This window comes from Ustilaginoidea virens, chromosome 4 (assembly GCF_000687475.1).
Source record: "Ustilaginoidea virens chromosome 4, complete sequence".
Taxonomy (NCBI): domain Eukaryota; kingdom Fungi; phylum Ascomycota; class Sordariomycetes; order Hypocreales; family Clavicipitaceae; genus Ustilaginoidea; species Ustilaginoidea virens.
The window spans coordinates 1,335,539-1,355,629 of record NC_057319.1 but is presented as its reverse complement, the minus strand read 5'-3'; the positions used below and the strand labels follow the sequence as shown (position 1 = coordinate 1,355,629).

General features: G+C 57.1%; 5 protein-coding genes across 5 annotated transcripts; all 5 read right to left on the bottom strand.

Moving 5' to 3' along the window:
• Positions 1-451: 451 nt before the first annotated feature.
• UV8b_04907 (uncharacterized protein) lies at positions 452-5,213 on the bottom strand (the record flags this gene model as incomplete). Its single annotated transcript, XM_043142405.1, has 3 exons — positions 452-1,818; positions 2,025-4,876; positions 4,939-5,213. The coding sequence occupies 3 exons, from the start codon at positions 5,211-5,213 to the stop codon at positions 452-454; spliced, it is 4,494 nt and encodes a 1,497-aa protein (XP_042998339.1).
• Positions 5,214-6,421: 1,208 nt separating this feature from the next.
• On the bottom strand, positions 6,422-8,120 carry UV8b_04906 (uncharacterized protein; the record flags this gene model as incomplete). The annotated part of the gene is made up of 4 exons (XM_043142404.1): positions 6,422-6,863; positions 7,015-7,687; positions 7,805-7,940; positions 8,022-8,120. The coding sequence occupies 4 exons, from the start codon at positions 8,118-8,120 to the stop codon at positions 6,422-6,424; spliced, it is 1,350 nt and encodes a 449-aa protein (XP_042998338.1).
• A 2,122-nt stretch (positions 8,121-10,242) lies between these two features.
• On the bottom strand, positions 10,243-11,775 carry UV8b_04905 (uncharacterized protein; the record flags this gene model as incomplete). The annotated part of the gene is made up of 1 exon (XM_043142403.1): positions 10,243-11,775. One exon carries the CDS (start codon positions 11,773-11,775, stop codon positions 10,243-10,245), a length of 1,533 nt encoding a protein of 510 aa, XP_042998337.1.
• A 1,826-nt stretch (positions 11,776-13,601) lies between these two features.
• On the bottom strand, positions 13,602-14,081 carry UV8b_04904 (uncharacterized protein; the record flags this gene model as incomplete). Its single annotated transcript, XM_043142402.1, has 1 exon — positions 13,602-14,081. The coding sequence occupies one exon, from the start codon at positions 14,079-14,081 to the stop codon at positions 13,602-13,604; it is 480 nt and encodes a 159-aa protein (XP_042998336.1).
• A 1,956-nt stretch (positions 14,082-16,037) lies between these two features.
• UV8b_04903 (uncharacterized protein) lies at positions 16,038-18,891 on the bottom strand (the record flags this gene model as incomplete). The annotated part of the gene is made up of 3 exons (XM_043142401.1): positions 16,038-18,179; positions 18,315-18,668; positions 18,787-18,891. 3 exons carry the CDS (start codon positions 18,889-18,891, stop codon positions 16,038-16,040), a joined length of 2,601 nt encoding a protein of 866 aa, XP_042998335.1.
• Between the last annotated feature and the right edge of the window lie 1,200 nt (positions 18,892-20,091).

Genomic DNA, 20,091 nt, shown 5'->3' with positions numbered 1-20,091 from the left:
ACTGGATCACATCGATGCCTTAGCATCCCGCGCGCACCCTACGTATAACTGGGTACCTGAGCCAACTCAACATAATGTATTTCGGGGCGATTTGAGGCCCGTCTAAAATCTATCCAGTCGTGCAGTACAACACAGGGCCAGCTAGTACTTGTGCTCGATGGACTCAATCAGTCCGGTCCAGGCTCTGATTCCGACCCGCGGATTGCACCTCTCGAGCCCGCAATGGCCCGCAATGGCCCAGTGGTGCCAGGTGCCAGGCGCCAGGCGCCCGTCTCAGACGCATGCGCCCGTGGACTTACCAAATCAACAAGTCGCTTCACCATCCAATCCAGCACTGGGAGGGTGCCAAGTTGGAGGAGGGGCAGGTGGCACCATGTATTACAGTTGCCATCATTGCTGTTGTCGTCGTCGTTGTCGTCGTCATCATCACAATCATCAATCCCCCCGTCCCTCAAATGCTGGCTCTCCGGGGCGCCTTGGTCCGCCGCATGGCTTCCTTTGCCCCCGTCTCCTCCATCCAGGGAAAGCCGCCTTCCTCCTTCATCTTGCTCAGAAACTCCTGGGCGAACCTGTAACCGCGCTGGTAGACCTCGTCAAACTTGTGAAAGTCCAACGTGCCGTAGTCGTCAATCGGGGGCCGCATGTAGATGCAGCCCGCCATCGTCTTGGCCCGCTCCAGCGCGTCGACGCTGGAAACGTAGGCCAGTCGGCCCTGAATCTCGGCCAACGTCGGGGGGTTGGGGTGAGACGAGAACGGGTTCCACCGGTTGAAGAAGGCCCACATTCCCGACAGCGAGTCGCCGTACGTCTGCGGCGTGTCGTCGTCGAGGGCGCCGACATCCACGGCGAAGATGGTGTCGACGCCCAGCCCCTTCATGTGCGACACGGTCAGGTTGTCCACGTAACCGCCGTCCAGGAGCATGCAGCCTTCGTCGCACAGCGGGGGCAGCAGTCCGGCAAGGGACATGGAGGCTCGGATGTACCGCCACGCGTACCCACTCGTGTGGAACTCGACACGGCTCTTGCTGATGTTGGTCGTGTTGCAGTAGAATTCCAGCCAGAAATCCTCAATCTGCGTTTTGCCAAACGTCTTGAAAATGCCCCTGTTGAACTCGTGTCCTGTGGTGTACGAGGCCGAGGGATACGTCAGGTCGAGTGCAAATCGCCACAAACTCGACATGCGGCCGCAAAACTTCTTGGCAAAGCCAAACATGGGAACAATGTCTGCGTGTCGCGCGTACAAGGCTCCCACAAAAGAACCGATGGATGTGCCGCCAACAATGTCGATGGGAATACCGGCCTCTTCCATGGCGCGAATCACGCCAATCTGGCTCATGCCCCTGGCTCCTCCGCCCCCGAGCACGAGGCCAATCGACTTGCCGCATAGGCGACGAGCGAGACGATGGAAATCACCCTTGTATGGAGTCTCGGGCGAGTAGTACGGGACGTGGTGGACTTTTCTCGACGTGTATTTTTGTATCTCGGCCTGGAGGACCTGAACTCTTTCCTTGAGAGCTTGGCCAAGTCTCTTGGAACGCGGGCTATGAACGGGGATGGCATCCGTGCTGATAGGCATCTGGATGTGGAAGTGGCCGCCATTGATCCACATACGATTCCGAAGCCAGGACCTGGTTAAGCCTGAGCGAGAAAAGCGCTCGTTGTGAAGCAAAACGAGCATCTTCCTAGCTGTCGACTTCATCCCGAGCATGAAACGTTCATACTCTCCAGTGGCCGGCGATCCATCAGCAAGACCAACCAGCAGAATGCTGTCGGCCTGGGTGATGCAAGTCTGGGTCCAGGGGGAATTGACATTGGTATCTAAGCAGGGGAGAGGGTTGCGTCATGTCAGCGAGACTAAGCAGATAAAACAAGGGTGCAGAAAGTGTCCAGCGTGGTAAACAATTTCATGTCATCAGGAAAAAATTAGAGTTTAAGAAAACCATCAGCGGCATTGCCTTTGGTTCGAAAAGTGTTCTCATCATCAAAATCGGACGGTACAGTGGGGAGGGATGGCGTGTCCTTACCTGCGACGTATACCACTAAGCCGTACTTCTCCTCTAGGTCAGCAAGATACTGAGTCAGGCGCAGTTTGCCCATCTTATTGAAGGCGTGCTTGCCGAGGTGGTTCAAGATTGCCGCCTGATTGAGCGAGGTGGCTCCATTGGGTGGGCTGACTTGCGCCAGAGCATTCATTAATCGATGGGCAAACTCCACTATCGGAACGCCAGCCGTGACTGGAAGAACGGCAACGGTTCGCAGATTCATCGTCGCCTTTCTCTGGTTGTTTGAGCTACCAGACCCGGACTCTTTGCCGCCGGCCGTTGGTGGATCTTCGACTGCGGCTCTCATGCGCGAGGCGATAATCTTGGAAATCTTGATGGTGATATTCGGATGCTCGAGTGCCAGGCTGTTGAACAAGGTCCGTGGGAATTTGACTAGCTCGGTGTCTCGGATAGCATGCAACGTTCCGGGGCGAACCGTCTCCGTGAGAACCTCGAGCTCACCCACGCTTTCGCCTTGGCCGAATTCTGCCAGCGCCGTCACGCTGCCATCTTTTCTATCATCCACAAGACGAAGTCGGCCGTTGAGCAGGATGTAAATGGCTTCCGACTCGTCGCCTTTGTGAAAAATGACTTGTCCGGAATTTACTTGGACCCATTCGAGAGCAAAGTCGATGTGCAGGATGAGACGGGGCAGCACGTGCGTCAACCTCTTTGCCATTGTCAATAGCACAATGGGGTATCTATCCACAATTCTCTCCAATGCTGTCCGTGGGAGAAATCCGACGTAGACGTCCGTCTTGGCTACGACATCGATGAAAGACCGATATGACGACAGGCTGCCAATGTATCCCGCGAGTCCGCCGGGTTTGACCAGCGACACACTGCGGCGGGCGCGGTCTGCTCTTTTGTGGGGGTCGGCTCGAGCCTCCGCGCGGTCGTCCTGGAGATCAGCATCCAAAGGCGTTGCGTCATACGTCTGCAATATACTTTGCGGTTTGTATTCCGTGGTGTACGTGCCCATATCCAGGAAGCCATCGATGACATAATACAGCCCAGGGTTCCGCTCTCCCTGCTCGACCAGCACGGAGCCCTTGGGGAAGAAGACAATCTCAACCTCGTTCTTCATGTCTTGAGACAAGGCCTGTGCGCTTGGCGGGGTGCGAACTGTCAGACCGCTGGATGTCAAAGAGTCCGTCTCGCCGTCTGCAACGCCATCAAAGGGTCCGATAAAGCCGAAGGCGTTGTTTGTCCCAAGCGTTTTGCGTCGGTGGTCCGCCCCAAAAAGCCGGGGAGATGCCTCCACAGATGCAGGTTCTCGGGAGGAGTCATTGCCATCTAGTCCGAGCGATTTGAACATGCACTCCAAGATGGACGACCGGAACAGGTTGTCCTCATCAACAGATTCCCGAGCATCCATGGAAATGCGTGTGTGGCGTTGAGCGTCAAAGGGATTGAAGGACCCGTGAGCAAGAGGGGTGGCCAGGTCTCCAAAGTCTCGCCCAGTGTTTCGGGTGAGAGGGACATTTGCCAAGTCCCCCGGATGATCTATATCAAGACGTGGTGTCTGAGGCGGGTGTGGGGTATGTGACGTTGTGCTTTCCCTTGTGGATGATGCAGGGCGCTGCTTCGTCATCATCGACGACAGCATGGCTTCCCTGCGCAGTGTCATGCTGCTAGAGCGACGCTGCCTGGTTGCAGCGGCATTGTGCAAGGCGATGCCGTTCATCTCGACGTCGTCGGCGATCCGAGCACGTTCGTGTTTGAACTTCTCCTTCAACCTGGACAGGGCGTCGCCACGCAGTAGGTTGGGAAGCTGGCAGACGGTGTACTTGGTCATGCTCTTCTCCGTTTGCAACACCTCGCCAGTCAAGCCCAGGTAGTCAAAGGCATGCGCCAAGGTCACGCGCTGGAAGCGCGAGAGGATAACATGGACGATGTGGGCAGTGGCCTTGGGGTATATCCGTATGAGACGGCGAAATGCGCTTGCCGGAATAATGGCAATGGTCGTATCCACCGTGGCTCTAGCGATGATGTCGGGGTGAGCCGAATGCGAGGTTGTCGGACTGGGAGGCTCGGGTCTGCGTGGCCTCGCGGGAGAAGGCTTGTCAAGCGAGATGGGAGGAATGTTGGAGCTCGGGCCGCACATGTCGCCAAGGGGGTGGTCGGTGGCGTCTTCGGCAATCGTGTCTTTGGTGGCCTGTGGACCCCCCCTCTTGGTGCCCAGGCGCGGTGTGGTTGGCATGGACAAGGGCACAGCGTTGAACGCTTGGCCGCCGGAATGTCCTACGGACGCGTGTCTGCGGTAATCAACGTCCCCCGTCGGTGCGAGGGGTAGAGCGTCGTCGTTGAGACTGAGTTTGACATGCTCAGTGAACAGCGACATGATGGAAAACAGGGAAGACATGGGAGAGCCGTTGCGCACTTCGGTCAGAAGCTGATATCTCTGCTGACCGTCCGGCGGGTCGTCATCAGTAGACGAGTCGAGGTCGTGAGCTGGGGATACATCGCGGTGCGAAGTGCCCTGTCGGCCGGACTTGACAAAGATCTCCACCAGACCATCGACGACAATGCAGAAGCCCTTTTCTTCCTCCAGGTTGATGGTCTCGCCGGCGATCAGCTTCCTGGTTTGCATGCTCCGGGTGAGCTCGTGAAAGACTGGGCGCTCGAGGTAGCCAAAGATCTTGATGGCGCTGAGGAACTCGTCCAGATAGCTGGCAAAGCCCCCTTTCCGGCCCTCGTCATGCGAATCGGGAAAAAGGTCGATTTCTGGTTCCTTTCGCTGCGGCTCGGGCGGCAGGCGCGAGTACATGTTGAGGATGCGGTATCTCACGATCCAACTGGCCGCCGAGACGACGGCCACCACGACAAACATGCTAGCAATCTGTGAGCCAGAGCAGGCGGGAGTTTTGAAGCAGGGGCACGAGGGCGAGCATACAGTGTGGTGGCGTTCATGGTGACCGTCCAGCTTGTGGAAAACAAGGCGTAGAGCAGCCTGGGAAGGGAAATGGACACTATCCGGACAGTCCAGTAGAGAAGCGTCGAGATGAGGTTGAGGACGAGATAGAGCAGCCACCCGATGAAGCCAAGCCAGCTTACAGGCTCACGGGCAGCTGTTGCTACCTCGGCGCTCGCGGCAGTCATGGGGTTGACGAGAGTCGAGGAGAGGCTGCCCGCGACTTGCTGCACGCCATCTGACAGGTCGGATGCCATGGCTGCGAGTCGCGGTACAGACTGTGGCACAGCATCGTGCAAACCGATGAGCAGAAGAGGCCAATCTGTTGCCGTAGCGGCGGCAGCGGCGGCAGCGGCGTGGCAAGGCAAATGCAGAACAGCAGCGAGGATGGAGGAAGGACGGGTGGTGTGGGTGGTGGTGGCAGGGAGGAAAAGACGAGGGCTAAATATGGACCCATTTTCACGCGTCGTGGATTTGTTTACGCTAATCTGCGTGCGGTGTGTGCGTGTGTGTGTGCGTTTTTTTTTTTTTTTTTTTTTTTTTATATTATTTCTTGCTTGGATAGAATATCACCTCCTTTTTCTCTCCCAGGGCCCATTGTAATCCACTTTTTCGCCCGACGTTTGGCCGATGGATGCGGTGGTGCGTGCCCCTGCCGCCTTGCCAGTCAGTGTTGGTTTACTTGGGAGATGCTGCAAGCTTCTTTCTTGCTCCATTACATTCTCCGGTGGAAAAAACAAAGAAAAGGAAAAAAAAAAAAAAAAATTGGATTGTGGACGTAGCGCATGATACGTGATGATTGGGTAATTCTGGTATCAATTCATAGTAGTTATTTTTTTCCCCTTCCGCCATGACCTATTTCACCGGCGACGCGGGGGCGGCCGTAGTGACCAGCGATGCCGATACGAAGCAACGAGACGGACGTTCTCTGCGTATGCGTAGCGTAGCAGGTGCGTGCTAGGAGGCAAGACTAGATCAACTAGGTGCCATCAAATGCCATTGATGCCATCTCGGAAATCGCATCACACTCCCGACTCCCGACTAGCCCTGGCCAGTTGGATCGTGGCAAAGCCGGGCAAAAGCGCGTGCAAACCCGTGCAAACCCGTGCCGGCCCATTCGGAACGTGCTTGCCTCGACGATAAGGCATTCCACTCTACCGAGTACCAACTTGACCTTTATACACGACGAGCCGAACCGCTCTGGTCAGGTTTCCCTTTGCCGCTCCCTCCACCCACTTGGCAACTTGTTCTCCCGCGGGTGGAAACTGAAAGCCGACAAGAAGAAAAAGCCTTTGTGCCGCCAGCTCTCTCTTCACCATGAAGCTCGTTACCGTCTTGTCCCTGGCCATCGTGGCTGTTTGCAAAGATCACAGACAGTTTTTTTTTTTGCGACACCAATCGCCCGTGTGTGCAGAAACTCTACGCCGAACATCATGTTTCCTTCCCGGCCATGGTTAAACTGGCCCTACCGCCGCTTGCTACCCGTTCGCGACTCGTTGCCGCCGACAGACACCAGAGCCATTTCATCCGCATCCGAAACTTCCACCTTGTACGATTTCTGGTAGCATATCTGGTTGCCCTTGATGCCCCCGCTCAACCGGCCATGGACGCGATCAAAGTGAGACGTTGCGGTGGCACTGGGGCCCAGCGACTTGTTTTGATGGCTCTTGTCCCCTTGGTTGACGCTGCTCCCGTACCTCGTGTAGCTGCGCGCGGACGAGCCCCTCCAGGACGGGCATAGACGCACCAGAAGGAGTCTCAGCGACGGCATGCAAACGCACCAAATGCCCACGTTGACTTCGATGCATGACCACACCGATACGTCGAAAAAGTCCCATGTCGGGTTGATGGAATCGTAGCCAAAGCGCACAAGCGACTGAAGCCTCAACATGCTCACCACCGTGACACTATACCCCAAACCCCCAACAAACCTGTCAGTCGTGCGCGCGCCAACAACCCGCTCCCCCTTTTGGAGAGGCTGAGCGAAAGCTGGGGGTTTGTGCAAGAAAAGAGGAGGGGGGGGGGGGGGGGGGGGGGAAGGAGGGTGAGAAAGCTTACAAGGTGCCCAGCAAAAACATGGCAGCCACGCTCAGCTTCTGCCTCCACTGCATATTGAGACCGTTGAGCTGCCACATCGGAATGGCCAAGATCCAGCAGTCTATTGCGATGCCAATCACCGCGTTTGACAAGACAATGGCGTTGATGTCGAGGCAGGTTCCGTCGTGCTCCTGATCCCATCTGGTCCAAAGATAGGAGACGGGCGAGCAGGTGAAGATGCCGACCAAGGCAAAGACAAGCGCGTAGGCGATTGTGAAAACTACCGTTCCCCACAGAAGTCGTCGGACGTTTCGGGCCGGGAAGATGCGCAGGAAGAAGAACAGCAGCGCCAGCTTGACCAGAGCGATCTGCACAAAGTACAGGATTTCCATGATGAAGAAGTACTTGCCGAATTTCGAGATTTGGTCAAGCTCTAGGGTCCAGACGTCGCGACCGATGCCGTTGGCTCCCACCCCATAGGTGTTGATGACGGTTGAGGGGGCCCCGGTGACGATGGTGGCCAAGGCGAACCAGTCATCCAAGCCAAAGTCTTGCTTGGCCCAGAGCTTGAACGCAAATCTTTGGATAACGACGAGCCCGGAAATGATGCCAAACGTGTCCGAAATGGTCATGTAGGTTTTGTTCTTGTCCCTGACCGGCTCGTTGCAGCCTTCTGCCACAGTCTTCTTGGCCACTGTACATCGACAACAAGACTTAGCTCGAAAGGGGGTACCGACTAGAGGGAGGGCGGCCACCCGCGCCGAGGAGGGCTATTTCTGCCGAGGCGCAATGGGTTGCATGCAATACGTACGAATAGATTCTTTGGCTGTGCAATCCTCGAGTACACAAGCAGCAACACTCGCCAACATGTCCTTGTCGGCACATAGACAGGCTTTGTCCGTCGGGAGGCATGCTGTCGGCTTGGATAATTTACCAAAGCAATCTACCTGTCAGGAGGCCAGTCAACACATGAAGTGACAACGAGATGCCCAGAGGAGAGGAGGGGTGGGGGAGTGTGCAGGACATACTGCACATGCTGGAAGTTTGGACACGACGTCTGCAAGGAAGGAGGGCGATGCTGTCGAAGCTGTTTCTTGGGCTGCGATGCTGGCGCCGCAGGCCAGCATCAAGCACAAAAACGATTGCATGAGGCGAACGCCGTCAACGGTCCCAGCGCTGCGTGCGAAAGTGTGACATGTAGCTCGCGCAAATACGACAGGGCTGATCGCGTGCAAAGGCCGTCGCTGGGGCGGGGGACCTAGGATATATGACGCGCTGCGTACCTCCGTCTATGATAGTCATGACTTTGCCGTTGAAGCGTCCAGTCGGAAACCTTTCAGTCGGAAACCAGAAAAGCAGAGCCTGCAAGACGGCGGGTCAGGGTCCCTTACGGCATCGACTTTGCTCCCGCCCTCGTCTCACGGGCTAATTCCTGGCGGACCGAACTAACTTGGCAACATACTAATGCGTGTGGGCTTGAACATCTGGGCCGAGGCGAGCGGGCGCAAGTCAGCAAAACAGCGGCATGCAGACTGATAACAAGCTGGGCCTGCTGGGGCCTTGATCAGACCGGGTCACCTCGGGCCATGTCAGTCTTCTGAGCTCCGTCGCCAAATCAAGCAACGGCTTGGTGCCCGGGGATTTGGCGCTATGTATCTGCCTCTCCTATTGAAGAAGGTAAGCAACATTGTGGTGGAGTCGTGCCCTCCTGCATCCAGGTGGAGTGGAGAGGAGCGACGTTTCGATTCCGGAACCCATTCCACACCCACACCACTTGGCCGGTCCCAGGACCCAGACTGCCAGGACCCAGACTGCCAGGCACCACCGGGCTGTCCGGCTGAGTATCTGGATTGGGGAAAACCCTTTGAACGCCAAACGGCCCACGTCGGGACGCGGCACGCTGATGAAGGCTGGGAAAAGGCCCACGTCAGGCTCCGCGGTGGCAGCCTGATTCCTGATTCGGAGAGTATCCACGGAGCAGAGGAATTAGTCATTCGGATCCATGGCGGCAATTACTACTGTAACACCCGACCGAGTCGTCAACTCGATGGAGAGCGATGCCAAGACTGGGATGGGATCCCTCTTGGTCCATCTTTTAGGATGGAAACCGACAATGAGTTGTCACGCAGTAAAGACGGGGGGAGGGGATGGCGAGCGGAAACGACGCAGAATTTCCCACCTCTTGACTTGGGACTTGGGACTTGGGAGCAAGAGGTGGGCGGGGGCGGAGGTTTATCAGCAACGGAAGGAGCTCCTCCTGGCTGCAGCTGGACCCGACGGGCCTGGGCATGGGACGGCTGTGGCTTTGCGCGGCGCTTTGCCGCTACCGAGTACGGAGTAGTGTCTGGTCTGGTCTGGTCTGGTCTGGTCTGGTCTGGTCAAGATGTCAATTTCTTCAAGCCAGGCAGGCCTCTGCGGTAAGCGCGCTGCATCAGCCCCACCGCCACGCCACGGCCCAGCTGGCGGCGGCTGACACGTGGATCCCACGAGCTGCTATGTACTGCAGACTTCTCTGACCCAACTCCCCTTGGGTGACGGGCGCATTTGCTTTCCCCTTGTGTGCCTTTGTGTGTGTGCCCTTGTGTGCTTTGCACTCGGCCTTGTCGCGGACGAGGCAGACTCCAGGGTCCTGGCATCAACATGTAATTCTTATAAGAAACCGCGTTTTACACACTTTACGCCACACGGAATACAGCTTACAGGCACACCGTCAGCCAACGGCCCCGACGAGCTATTCAAGCCTCTGCGTGGAGCGTCAATATTGATTAATGCAGGCCGCCGTCAGTCTGACAATGTCAGCTTCGTCGTGCCGTCGGCATTGACAGGGAAACTTGTCGGGCTGTCGTCTACTGGCAAAGCTGGGCTCGCGATTTTTAACTATTGTATGATTCTTGTGTTATTTCTGGACCATATTGCCAACTACCCGAGTATGTAATGCCATGCATGGCCTGCATCAACCTCCTCTCTGGTGTACTGTGACCCATCCAGCCGTTACCCATTACCGGTTCCTATAGCGTAAAAGCACGCTCAAACGCCCCAAAACTAAAAAGCAAATAGTAAAAAGACAGAAATGGTAGAGTCGAATGCCGCGATCGCTTGGTATATCCATCCCACTGCCATGATTAATGCTGAAAAAAAAAAGGAAATACAAAAGGAAAAAAAAAATAACAGGGAGATGAAAGTGAACAAGGAAGGGACCAAAAAAAAAAAAAAAAAAAAAAAAAAAAAAAAACACCGCCATCCTCCACATCAAGAATGCCCGGAAGCAGAGGGCCGCCGTGAGCCAGGTTCCGACCTCGACCCCTGCCGTAGCGCATCCAACTCCTCCAAATCTTCGTACTCAATGGGCGGTTCGCACGGGTACCCCGGCGGGCTGGGAGGAACATCCTGATAGACGGGAGGCGCCTCGTTATCCCAGCTGACGCCCATGCCAGGATACTCGGTCAGGTTGACGGCAAAATGCATGCGGAGAATGCGACCCGTTCCCGTCTGGGCAGCAAGATGCGGTTTGCCCTCGGGCGCAAACTCCTTGGAGACAATGAGCTCAATCTGCAAGGCATGGGAGACTTCGGTGCCGTCGTCCGTCCTCAAGTCGCACGCGTACTTGGCATCCCTGGCATTCCTCGCCGTCCTGAGTTGGGCGAGGGAATAGTCAAACTCAAATTCGACGGTGCCGTCGTTGCCCGAGTAGTCCGATTTCCAACCCTCGTGCATCTGCTTCTCGGCCAGGATACGCGTCTCGGTGCGCTCAGCGGCGGCGCGTCTAGGCTGCTGGTCCTGAGAGCCGCCGCTGGCGTGCCTGGGGCAAGCCGGGGCGACGGTCTTGATGGTCTCTTCGAGCTTCCAGGCCACCTTCTTGAGCTTCCACAGGTCAACAGTCTTGACCTTTTCGTTGGGTGTCAGCAGGCCGTCCAGCTTCATGGTGACCTTGTTGTTCCCGGAAGGGCGGATGACTGGAATGTAGTGGGCACTGGCCTTGATGTTGGTTGGGGGAAAGACGCGGACCGAATGGTGAGGATACAACGGCTCCGGCAAGGAGCGCTTGACGTCGAGAGTGCGTTGGAGCTTGAGGGGAGGGAAAGAGGACGTCTCGGGTGAAGAAGAGGGCGCAGAGATGGCTTCGGCCTTGAAGTGGTACGAGATGGAGACGACGGGCGTGCTGGCTGAAGTGGGCAAGTCGCCGGCGAGCAAGGCGGAAAAGGGAAACTGGTGCGTCCCGCGTCGCAGGCGAGTGTGCTGGCCCAGGAACTGCCAGCTCTTGAGCTCCGTGACCTTGGTCTGACACTCGGCGCAGTGGTTCTGGAACGGGCGCTTCTGGGTGACGTGCATGCTCAAGGTGGCGGTGAAACTGTCGACTTGGATGACGTCGTCATGGACGTGGATGTACAAGAGGCCTGAAAGCAGAGCACCGGTGCTCTCCTCGGGGGTTCCATAAAAGACGACCGGGGGGCTTTCTATGCTCCAGTCCATGGAAGCAGGGGCACTGGCAGGTGCGTGCGAAGCACCGGCATGGCCGTCGTGCTTGGATCGACCAAAGGGCAGGGACAGGACGCGGTGCTTCTTGGACGAGTCGGCCAGGTCGGGCATCTTGACGGAGCGGCTTTCATGCTTGTGGTGGTGGTGGTGATCTTCCGAGTCGGAGGCGTAAGGGCTTGGTGAGACGGAGTTGTGGCGGGAGTCATGGCGCGAGCGGCTGCGGGAGGATCGCGAAATGGCCGTCTTTTTGATGTAGGAGATGTTGCCCGAAGAAGAGCGGAGGAGGCTGGCGACGAAATGGGGCATGATGACTGGATTCTGGTTTGCTTTGCTGTTTTATTTCTCTTGGTTTCGTTTCCCCCGCGCAGCTTATTCTTGTTCTTGCCGCGATTGAATGTTTGCGCCCCGATGTCGGGCCTTGGTCCACATCAGTGGCCCCTTGCCAAGTTGTCCGGGCGAACAGGAGACAGATTACATTGACGCTCGAATGGGTAAATCGGCGACACCGCCAGGGAGTACTCGAACAGGACTCGGGGGGTTGAGGAATGCTCGACGCAACTGGGTTGATTCAAGGTGTCGCAATGGTCAACGCAAGAACCCTGATGGTGTCGAGCTTGCGGTGGGCCACGCTGTCGGGCCAGCCTAAAAGTATTGGGGAAGGGGGGGGAGAAGAAGAAGAAGAAAATCGTGTGGCGGTCGATGCTACCTTGCAGAGGCAGGACGCGGCGATTCTGCAAAGGTTTGATCCGTCTTGGACGATGGAGGCAGTTGCTGTGATTGCCGCTGGTTGCTGATGGTGTAAATTGCGAGAGAACAAGCGTCGTTGTACTGATATCTCCAAGCACGATATACAGCGGTATGGAACTGCAGAGAGAAATCAATGCAATCAAGAGCAATTGAGGCAAACTCGGGAAGGAGGCATCCGAGAGAGAGAGGTTTGGGCAGGTGCCGACCAGACTCGTTATATACGTCCCGGGTACGAGCATTACCGTGTGTAGAGGGTACTCCGTATGTAGGTAGTGTCTGGCGTCTGGTGTCTGGTGTAGCAGTGTGGACATGCAAGACTTGACGTGCAAGCCTTGGCCCCTTGACTTGGGTCGGCGGCGCGGCGCATCACATCACTGCCGGCAGGACCCACCGCCTAGTGAAATCCAATGTGTCATTTATGATCCTGGACTCAAAGGGCGTGGGTTATGCTCCGCAGACCGGGCCAGGATTGGAGATGCTGTGCAAGGCCCAAGGTCGTCTAGCCTGTGCCCAAAACCCGGTACTCGGTAGACACCTCTTGGTCGGGTGTGGAGCAGCAGCTTCAGGTTCCTGAGCGAGTTTTGTGCCATGCATGTGGTGGGGGTTTCTTTCTTTTTTTCCTTTTTTTCTTCCTCTTCATTTTCATTTTTATTTTTATTTATTATTTTCTGGGTCTTCTAGCAGTCGAAACTCATGCAGGTCCATTGCAACGCTGCCGGTCAACGGATCAGGCCTAGCTGGACTCGTCAAGGCAAGCACGGAGTACACGCACGGTACTCCGTACATCGGCTACCGAGCGGAGCCCACACAATAGTAATACCACTCCTAAGACGTCAAACTCGGTTTTTTTTTTTTTTTTTTTTTTTTTTTTTTTTTTAAATCCCAGCGAAACAACTTTTTCGCCAAATGACAAATCCAACCGCTGTGGATCCAGCAGCGGACGAATGACTCGGAAGAACTTGCCCAAAGGGCCGACTTGAAGCGGTTCCGCCGTCAACCAGAGGGCGTGCGATCTGGACCGTCGTTCTTTCTCAGCAGCCGTTTCACAAGTGGCGCGCAACGGGACTGGATTTTTTTTTTCTCGCACGGGTTGACTTTGGAGGCAAGGCGCTGCCGCGCTGCCGCTCTCCCTTGCCGGCAGGTGCACAACACCTACATACGCAGAGGTACATACCCTAATGGAGCATGTACGGGATACGGAGTACTACGCAACGGTACGCTGGCGGCCGCTGTCTTGATGTTTGATCATTTTTGTTCTTTTTCATATTGATGACGCCTGGTTGCACCCAGTTGCCAGCAGCATCTACTCAAGGTACGTAAGGTACTTGCCGCAGCAGCCAGTCCGGAGCACAGGGTACTTCCGGCCGTGAAACCATGGGCATTGGCTAGGATCGGCTGGGAGAGAGCAAAGGGGTTGTTGGTTGTATTGCAAAGAGGGCCGGGCTCGCTCTTTCCAAATCAATCAATTTTTGCTCCGGATCCAACTGCACACGACCATGTGACTGGCAACCGCGTCGGGTTGGTTGTCGTGTCACCAACGATGCGGTGCGATGCGACTTGCATGGCTGGGATGCGTCGTCGTCGTCGTCGTCGTCGTCGTTGTTGTCGGTGGCGTGACGGGAGCCCTGTCGATTCGTGATGGCAGCGCCCTTTGACTTGAACCTTGTTGTCCAACCTTGTTCATAATGGCCTTGTCTCGCTGGGCCATGTCGGTCGAGCCTCTGACGAGACTCGCCAGTAGAGAGGGGCACTAGGCAGGATGTGGGCTGGGGCCAGATTGCCGATGCTGGCATCCATCCCTTTCCGGACTTGATCTGATCATGTCGATCATGTCGTCTCTGTTTCTGGCCAACATTGCTAAGCATGTCAACGAAAGGCGCAGGGCGTCCGGCGCGCCGGACTACGGAGCGGCTAGCCCTATGATGACTAGGTCCGTGGCGCTTCTCGATTGCATCTGCTCATGGCAAAGAAGCCTTGGACCGCCGACGCCATGAGCAATGAGCAATGAGCAATGAGCAATGGGCAGCACCAACGTTCCGATGTCGGACCCGGCCGCCCCTACTTTGGCACGTTTGAACCGGCGCCTTTGTGTCTTGTTCCGCCACTTCAATCCACCCTACCCTTCTCGAGGACATCCCACGTCTTGCTGTCTTGCTTTGACAGCTGCTGCACCACTGCCGGCGAGGCGAGTCTTGCTCCGTCTCTGTTCAAGCCGGCCGCAGCGGATACGGACGGCTCTCTCTCTCTCGCTCGGTTTTTTTTATAGCGCATTGCCAGCCAACCAAACAGCCCCGTAAGCGGCCCAGCACAACGCCAGGCCCCCACCAGACGACTTCGCCCCACGGTTCCATTTGACCAGACGGTTCCCACGGCGTCACTTTACTTTGACCAGCGCCGAGCGAAACGATTCGCCGGCAGCGCGTCAAATAGGGTTCACAACTCCAATCGCATCTCCATGCCGGCAGCACATGCTGCGAGCCATCGGCCATCGGCCATCGGCGTCGGAGCACCGCGCGCTTGGACACACGCGACGCGCTCTATTTTCAGCAAATATATTGCTTTTTACGTACACGATACCCTTCATCCTGCAGCGCCACCCGTCTGCTCCTGCGCCGCGCGAGGGGCGAAAAAGAGGACCCGGGTCACCCGCCGTCTGCGCTCCGACCGCGGACCCAGCAGGGTCTCCTCCTCCAACACCAGCTCGGTTCATGCCGAGGCGGCGCAACGCGGCCCTGCTTCCTTGCTGGGAAGCTCGGCCAAAGAGCTTGTTTTTTTTTTCATTGCATGTCTTGGAAAAAAAAGAGTTTTTTTTCTTTTCTGCCCTGGTAACCCGAACCCGGGTGTTCATCCATCCTTGCGTGGGGGAGCCAACTTGCCAAACGCCAAGTACCTACCTATGTAGTGCACGGCAGCTGTGCTCCGAAACCGACACGCTGCAAACATCCTCTCTCAAGCGGCAGCAAGCGGCAGCAAGCAGCAAGCGGCAGCAAGCAACATGAAGCAGCCTGGCCCTTTCTAACCAACCGTGCAGCAATGCCACCCCCCGCTTCAAGACATGTAAAAAAAAAAAAAACAACCACCGCGTGGCCCCGGCCCACCCTCGCGCGTTTCACCGGTTGCCCGATTCCTCAGCCGCCGCCGCCGGTGGAGTCCCCGGATACCATCGGCTTAAAAGAAGTTCCCTAGCCCCCCCTCTCCCCCCGCCCAAAAAAAAAAAAAAAAAACAGCTCTCTCCCCGTTCACGACACGACCCTGTCCGTGAAATAGAGGTCGAACCCTCGCTACTACGCGGTGCGACGCATTGCCGTTCGTTGCCTCGGCTTCTGGATGCGTTGCGCCACCCCTGGCTCCAATCACGCCACCCGTGCTCATCATCCCCGCCCGGCGGACTTGCTTGCTTGCTTGTTGGGTTGGAAATCCTCCTTCCTCCCGACTCGGCGCCGACTCGGCTGGACAAAGAAACGCCAGGCCCCTTCCGCATGCGGTAATTGGGGGACGGCGGGGGGCCACGGACCGGCCGAAACAGCGCCTGGTTGGTGGAAAAAGTTTCTTGTTGCGCCCCGGCCCCAGCCGGGCTGTGGGTCTGCCGGATGCCGCCCATCTCTTGGCCGTTGGACACGCACAGCACAACGGCAACCGGCAACCAGCCACGCCAGGGTCCGGTCCAAGTCGTAAAAGCACATAGAAAAAGAAAAGGACCAAGCTATGGGTCTTCATTGTCGAATCTTGCAGTATATACATGAGAATATGAAAAACACACATCACCTCGTTAGGCCGTCTCGTCGTACCAATCTCATCATCGTCTTCGTCCCCCCCCACAGCTATACGTATTTAATGGCAAAAGGTTGCGTCACGCTCTTGTCCCAGTCCTTCCTCCTCTTCTCGTCGCCGTACAGCCTCAACGCCTTGACGACAATCTTGTACGTGCCCTCGGGAGCGTACTTGTTGTTGTCCAGCTTGCCGTCCCATGGCGCGTCGTCTCGGCCGCGCGGGTTCCACGGATGCGGGGACGACTCCATCTGGCCGAGCGGCCCGAGGCATGTTCCGTTGCTCGAGACGGGCACCACGTAGAATCGCATCGACGGACTGCCCAGCACGTTGTCGAACACCACCGTCGGCAGCTGTGTGCCGTTGGTGCTGGTCGAGTTGGACCCCGGCCGCGGCAGGTGGAAGACGGTGTTGGCGGCAACGGGGAACAGCATCCCGTCGCCTGCCTGGGCGATCCACGTCGCGTTCCTTGTCAGCACCGCGTGATCATGCAGAGACCCGACCAGGCCCTGGTACGGGAGGGAGAGAGAGGTGCCATCCGTGCCGTTGACGCGCACGTAGCCCGACCAGACGGGCAGGCGGCTAGCGTCGAGCGCCGGCGCCGTCGCCTCCACCTCGACCGTCACCTTCTCGCCCTTGCCGAGCGTCACCTTGTCCTTGCTGAACCTGATGGTGGCGGAATCCTTGGACAAGTCCCCGGGGAACGTGTTGACCACGCCGCCGCCTTGCTTCATGGTGAAGGCTGTCAACGCGGGCACATAGGATATGTCGTACGTGACCGCCCCGCCGCCCTGGTTGGTGAGGGTGAAGCTCTTGCTCCGCGGCGCAAAGGCCGTCTCGTTGAACGACAGGCTGGATGGCTCGAGCAGGGTGGTGGCAAACGCGGCGTCGTAGGCCTGGACCATGCCGGCGCCCTGCTGGGGGACGGGCGCCAGGGCGTCGTAGAACCGCGCGGCGTCGTTGAAAACCTGGGGGTTCGCGTTGGCGGCCAGCAGGTTCTGCAGCAGGGCCGGGTCGAGGGTCCCTCGGGCTTGGCCGACGAGAGCGTAGATTGCTGCCGTGATGGGACACGACATGGACGTGCCGCTCAGGACCGCGTAGCTGCCTTTTGCCCTGGGGTAGGTGGAGAGGATCTGGCCGCCAGGCGCCCCGAACTGGGGCTTGACTTCCATCCGCCAGGTCGGGCCCCAGGTGCTGTAGTACGATACGGCGCCGCCGGTCGTGGGGTTCGGGACGTCCTGGACGCCGAGCTTGTCGTCCAAGACCGAGCCCAGCGTCAGTGTCACCTTGCTGCCCGCCTTCAGCTTCTCGATCCATGCTTCGCCAGTCTTCTTTTCGGTAACGCCAACGCCCTTCAAGGTAGCGGGGATCCATGTAGGCACCTGGGCGCCCCTGGGGAAGGTGTCGACATTGTTGTACAGCATCACGTATCTGGCTCCCTTGCCAAGCGCGTTCAGCACCTTGAACATGGCTGAACACCCGCCAACCCGCGCGAGCACAATGTACTCGCTCAAATTGGGAGTGTTGGCCGGGAGGGGATCGCACAAGTCATCCGCGACGCTGGTGTTGAGGCTCGACGCCCAGACTGGCAGGGTCGTCTTGAAAACCTGGCGATTTCCGTAGACGAACCCAAACTCCCGGGACTCCGCTTCGTCCACGGTGGCGTTTCCATAGTACACCAGGGTTGGGCTGACCACGTTCTGGAAAGAGGCAATGGCGGCCACGCCGCGGCCGGATGAGCCCGAGCTCGCGTAGAAGATGCCCGATTCTCCCTCGTTGCCGGCCGACATTGTGATGATGACTCCCTTGGCGACGATGCGGCTCGCCGCAACGGCCCAGGCGTTTTCCGCCCACCCGTTGGGCCCGCCAATAGACAGGGTGATGATGTTGGCGCCGTCCGCGTGCGCGCGATTCAGCGCTGCAATGAGGATGTCGCTCGACACGGAGCCTGTGCAGCCAAAGACTCGGTAAGCTCCGAGGGTGACCCCAGGCGCACCGCCAGTGAAGCCCAGCTTGGCGTCGTTGGCGGCAATGATGCCAGCTACGTGCGAGCCATGTCCTTGGCAATCCATCGGGTCATTATCAGGAACCGGGGTGGTCCGGCCAGTGTAGTCATCGCCAACAAAGTCATGGCCGTTGGTGACCAAGCAGCCCTTTCCGAAACAGCCTCCTAAAGCAGAATGCTTGTAGTCAATCTAGCCGGAGCAAGTCAGCTTCGGCACTTTCTTTTTTGCAGCCTTCAAAATACCGCGTCTTGGGGGGGGGGTTTTTTTTTTTTTTTTTTGCGACCGGCATGTAAGAAGTGCCCGCGGCAGGCTGACGCGACTTACACCAGTGTCAATGACGGCAACATGAACACCTTTGCCAGTGAATCCCTTGGCTCTGAGCTTGTCGATTTGGGTCATGACATGGGGCGAGAAGGTGTCGGCGGTCGAGTTGTCGCGGGACACGAGACTCTTTTCGCCATGGGGATTTGCAGCCCAGTGGACCACGGTCTTGGGTAAGCTTTGCAAGGAAACCGGCCACACGTTCTTGACAGCGGGCAGAGAGCTGATTTTATCGACAATGACGTCGGAATTCTGAGCATCATTGAGTTGGACAGAGACGCCCTTGAACAGCTCAAAATCAAGGTTCATTCTCAGCTCGCCATGCTTCTTGACAGTCTCCAGTACGGGGGCTTTGTCCTGGTTGCTTTGTCAGGATGTCTACTACACGAGAAATGTCCTACCCTTAATTGTTTTGGTGAGGAAGCACGGAGAGAACAGGCCCCTGATCGTGCAGGGCGACCGAATCCAGACATACCTGATTGTCCTCAAACTCGAAAATAAAGGCACCTGGGATGGTAGTGGCAGAGACAAAAGAATACGCTCCTGCCAGGAGCGGCAGGGCTGATCCGAGGCGCACCATGTTTTGAGGGGCCTGTCAGCTACCTCCAGACAGGCAATCTGTGCTCGCCGAAAGAGATCGGGGCGTGTGCACTGTGGATCAAAGTGAAGGTAGTCGACGAACTTGGTGAAGAAGTTGTTGTCGATTTCCCCCCCGTGATTGCCAATGGAACATCAGCGTCACGATCCTGCGGGAAATGGCATGCTTCTTATACCACTCGAATCATCTGCCCCCAGAGCTGGGCAGTATTAGTGTGGAGGCATTCTGGCTCCGTTTGCCTGCATCGTCGTCCCTTTCCAGTATCAAGACTGATAGAGACCCCGGGCGATCCAAAGGCTTTCACCATGGATTAGGAAGGTTCCGTAACAGGTCGGATTCCACTGGTACAGGTCAGGGACTGACAGCCCGGGGTTCTCCAGGAACGGTGAAGTTGGCCGGTCCATTCTGTCGACAGCACGGGACCTCACAAGGCTGCGTGCCTGGCAGGCAACCCCGGACTTGAGATTATATGACCTTCTTCTTCCGACAAGATCCACAGAGGTTCAAATGAGTCGCGCCTGTGCCAAGATCAGACCCCGGCCAAGCTTGTGCTAAGGATTCGGCAGGTCTTGCCCCTGTTGTCGGAGTAAAAAGCTGGGGGGGGAGGCTCGGGCCTGAGCCGCCCTGATGCTGCGAGCGACACGGCCAAGATCGCATTTACTATGGGCTTCATGCGCTGGACTCGCCTCATTTTAGGCTGTGATGCACGGCCCCAATGGCCATGTCGTGTCGACTTGCCAAAGTTCCATGCGTTAGGACCTGGCTGCGCAGCGGCTTGCTTTTGTAAACCGTCACGTCTTTTGCCACGCCAAGCTTTGATTACCTTGTTGCCTTCCCATTCGGGGGCGCGTTTATGACAGGAACCAGGGGTCAAGAGGGTCCTTTTAGTTTCTCTATAAAGTGGGGATGGTTAGCTCGTATCAAGCATCATGATAAAGCCCACTCGCGCAAGGCTGCCATTGACACGAGGTTGGGTTCCGTCGCTTACCTCGAACTTGGAAGCTTCTTTACAGGAAGTTGAAGCTTGGGAACCATTGCACGGCTTGGCCAGCGAGCCCAGTGGCTGTTGTTGCTCGGGCAGCTTCGTCTTGTTGGTCTGAAGAGATGGCAAAAGGAAAGTCTTTTCCACCAGGGTCTCCTACCAGGTCCGACAACACATGTTGACCGAAACATCAGGAAGGC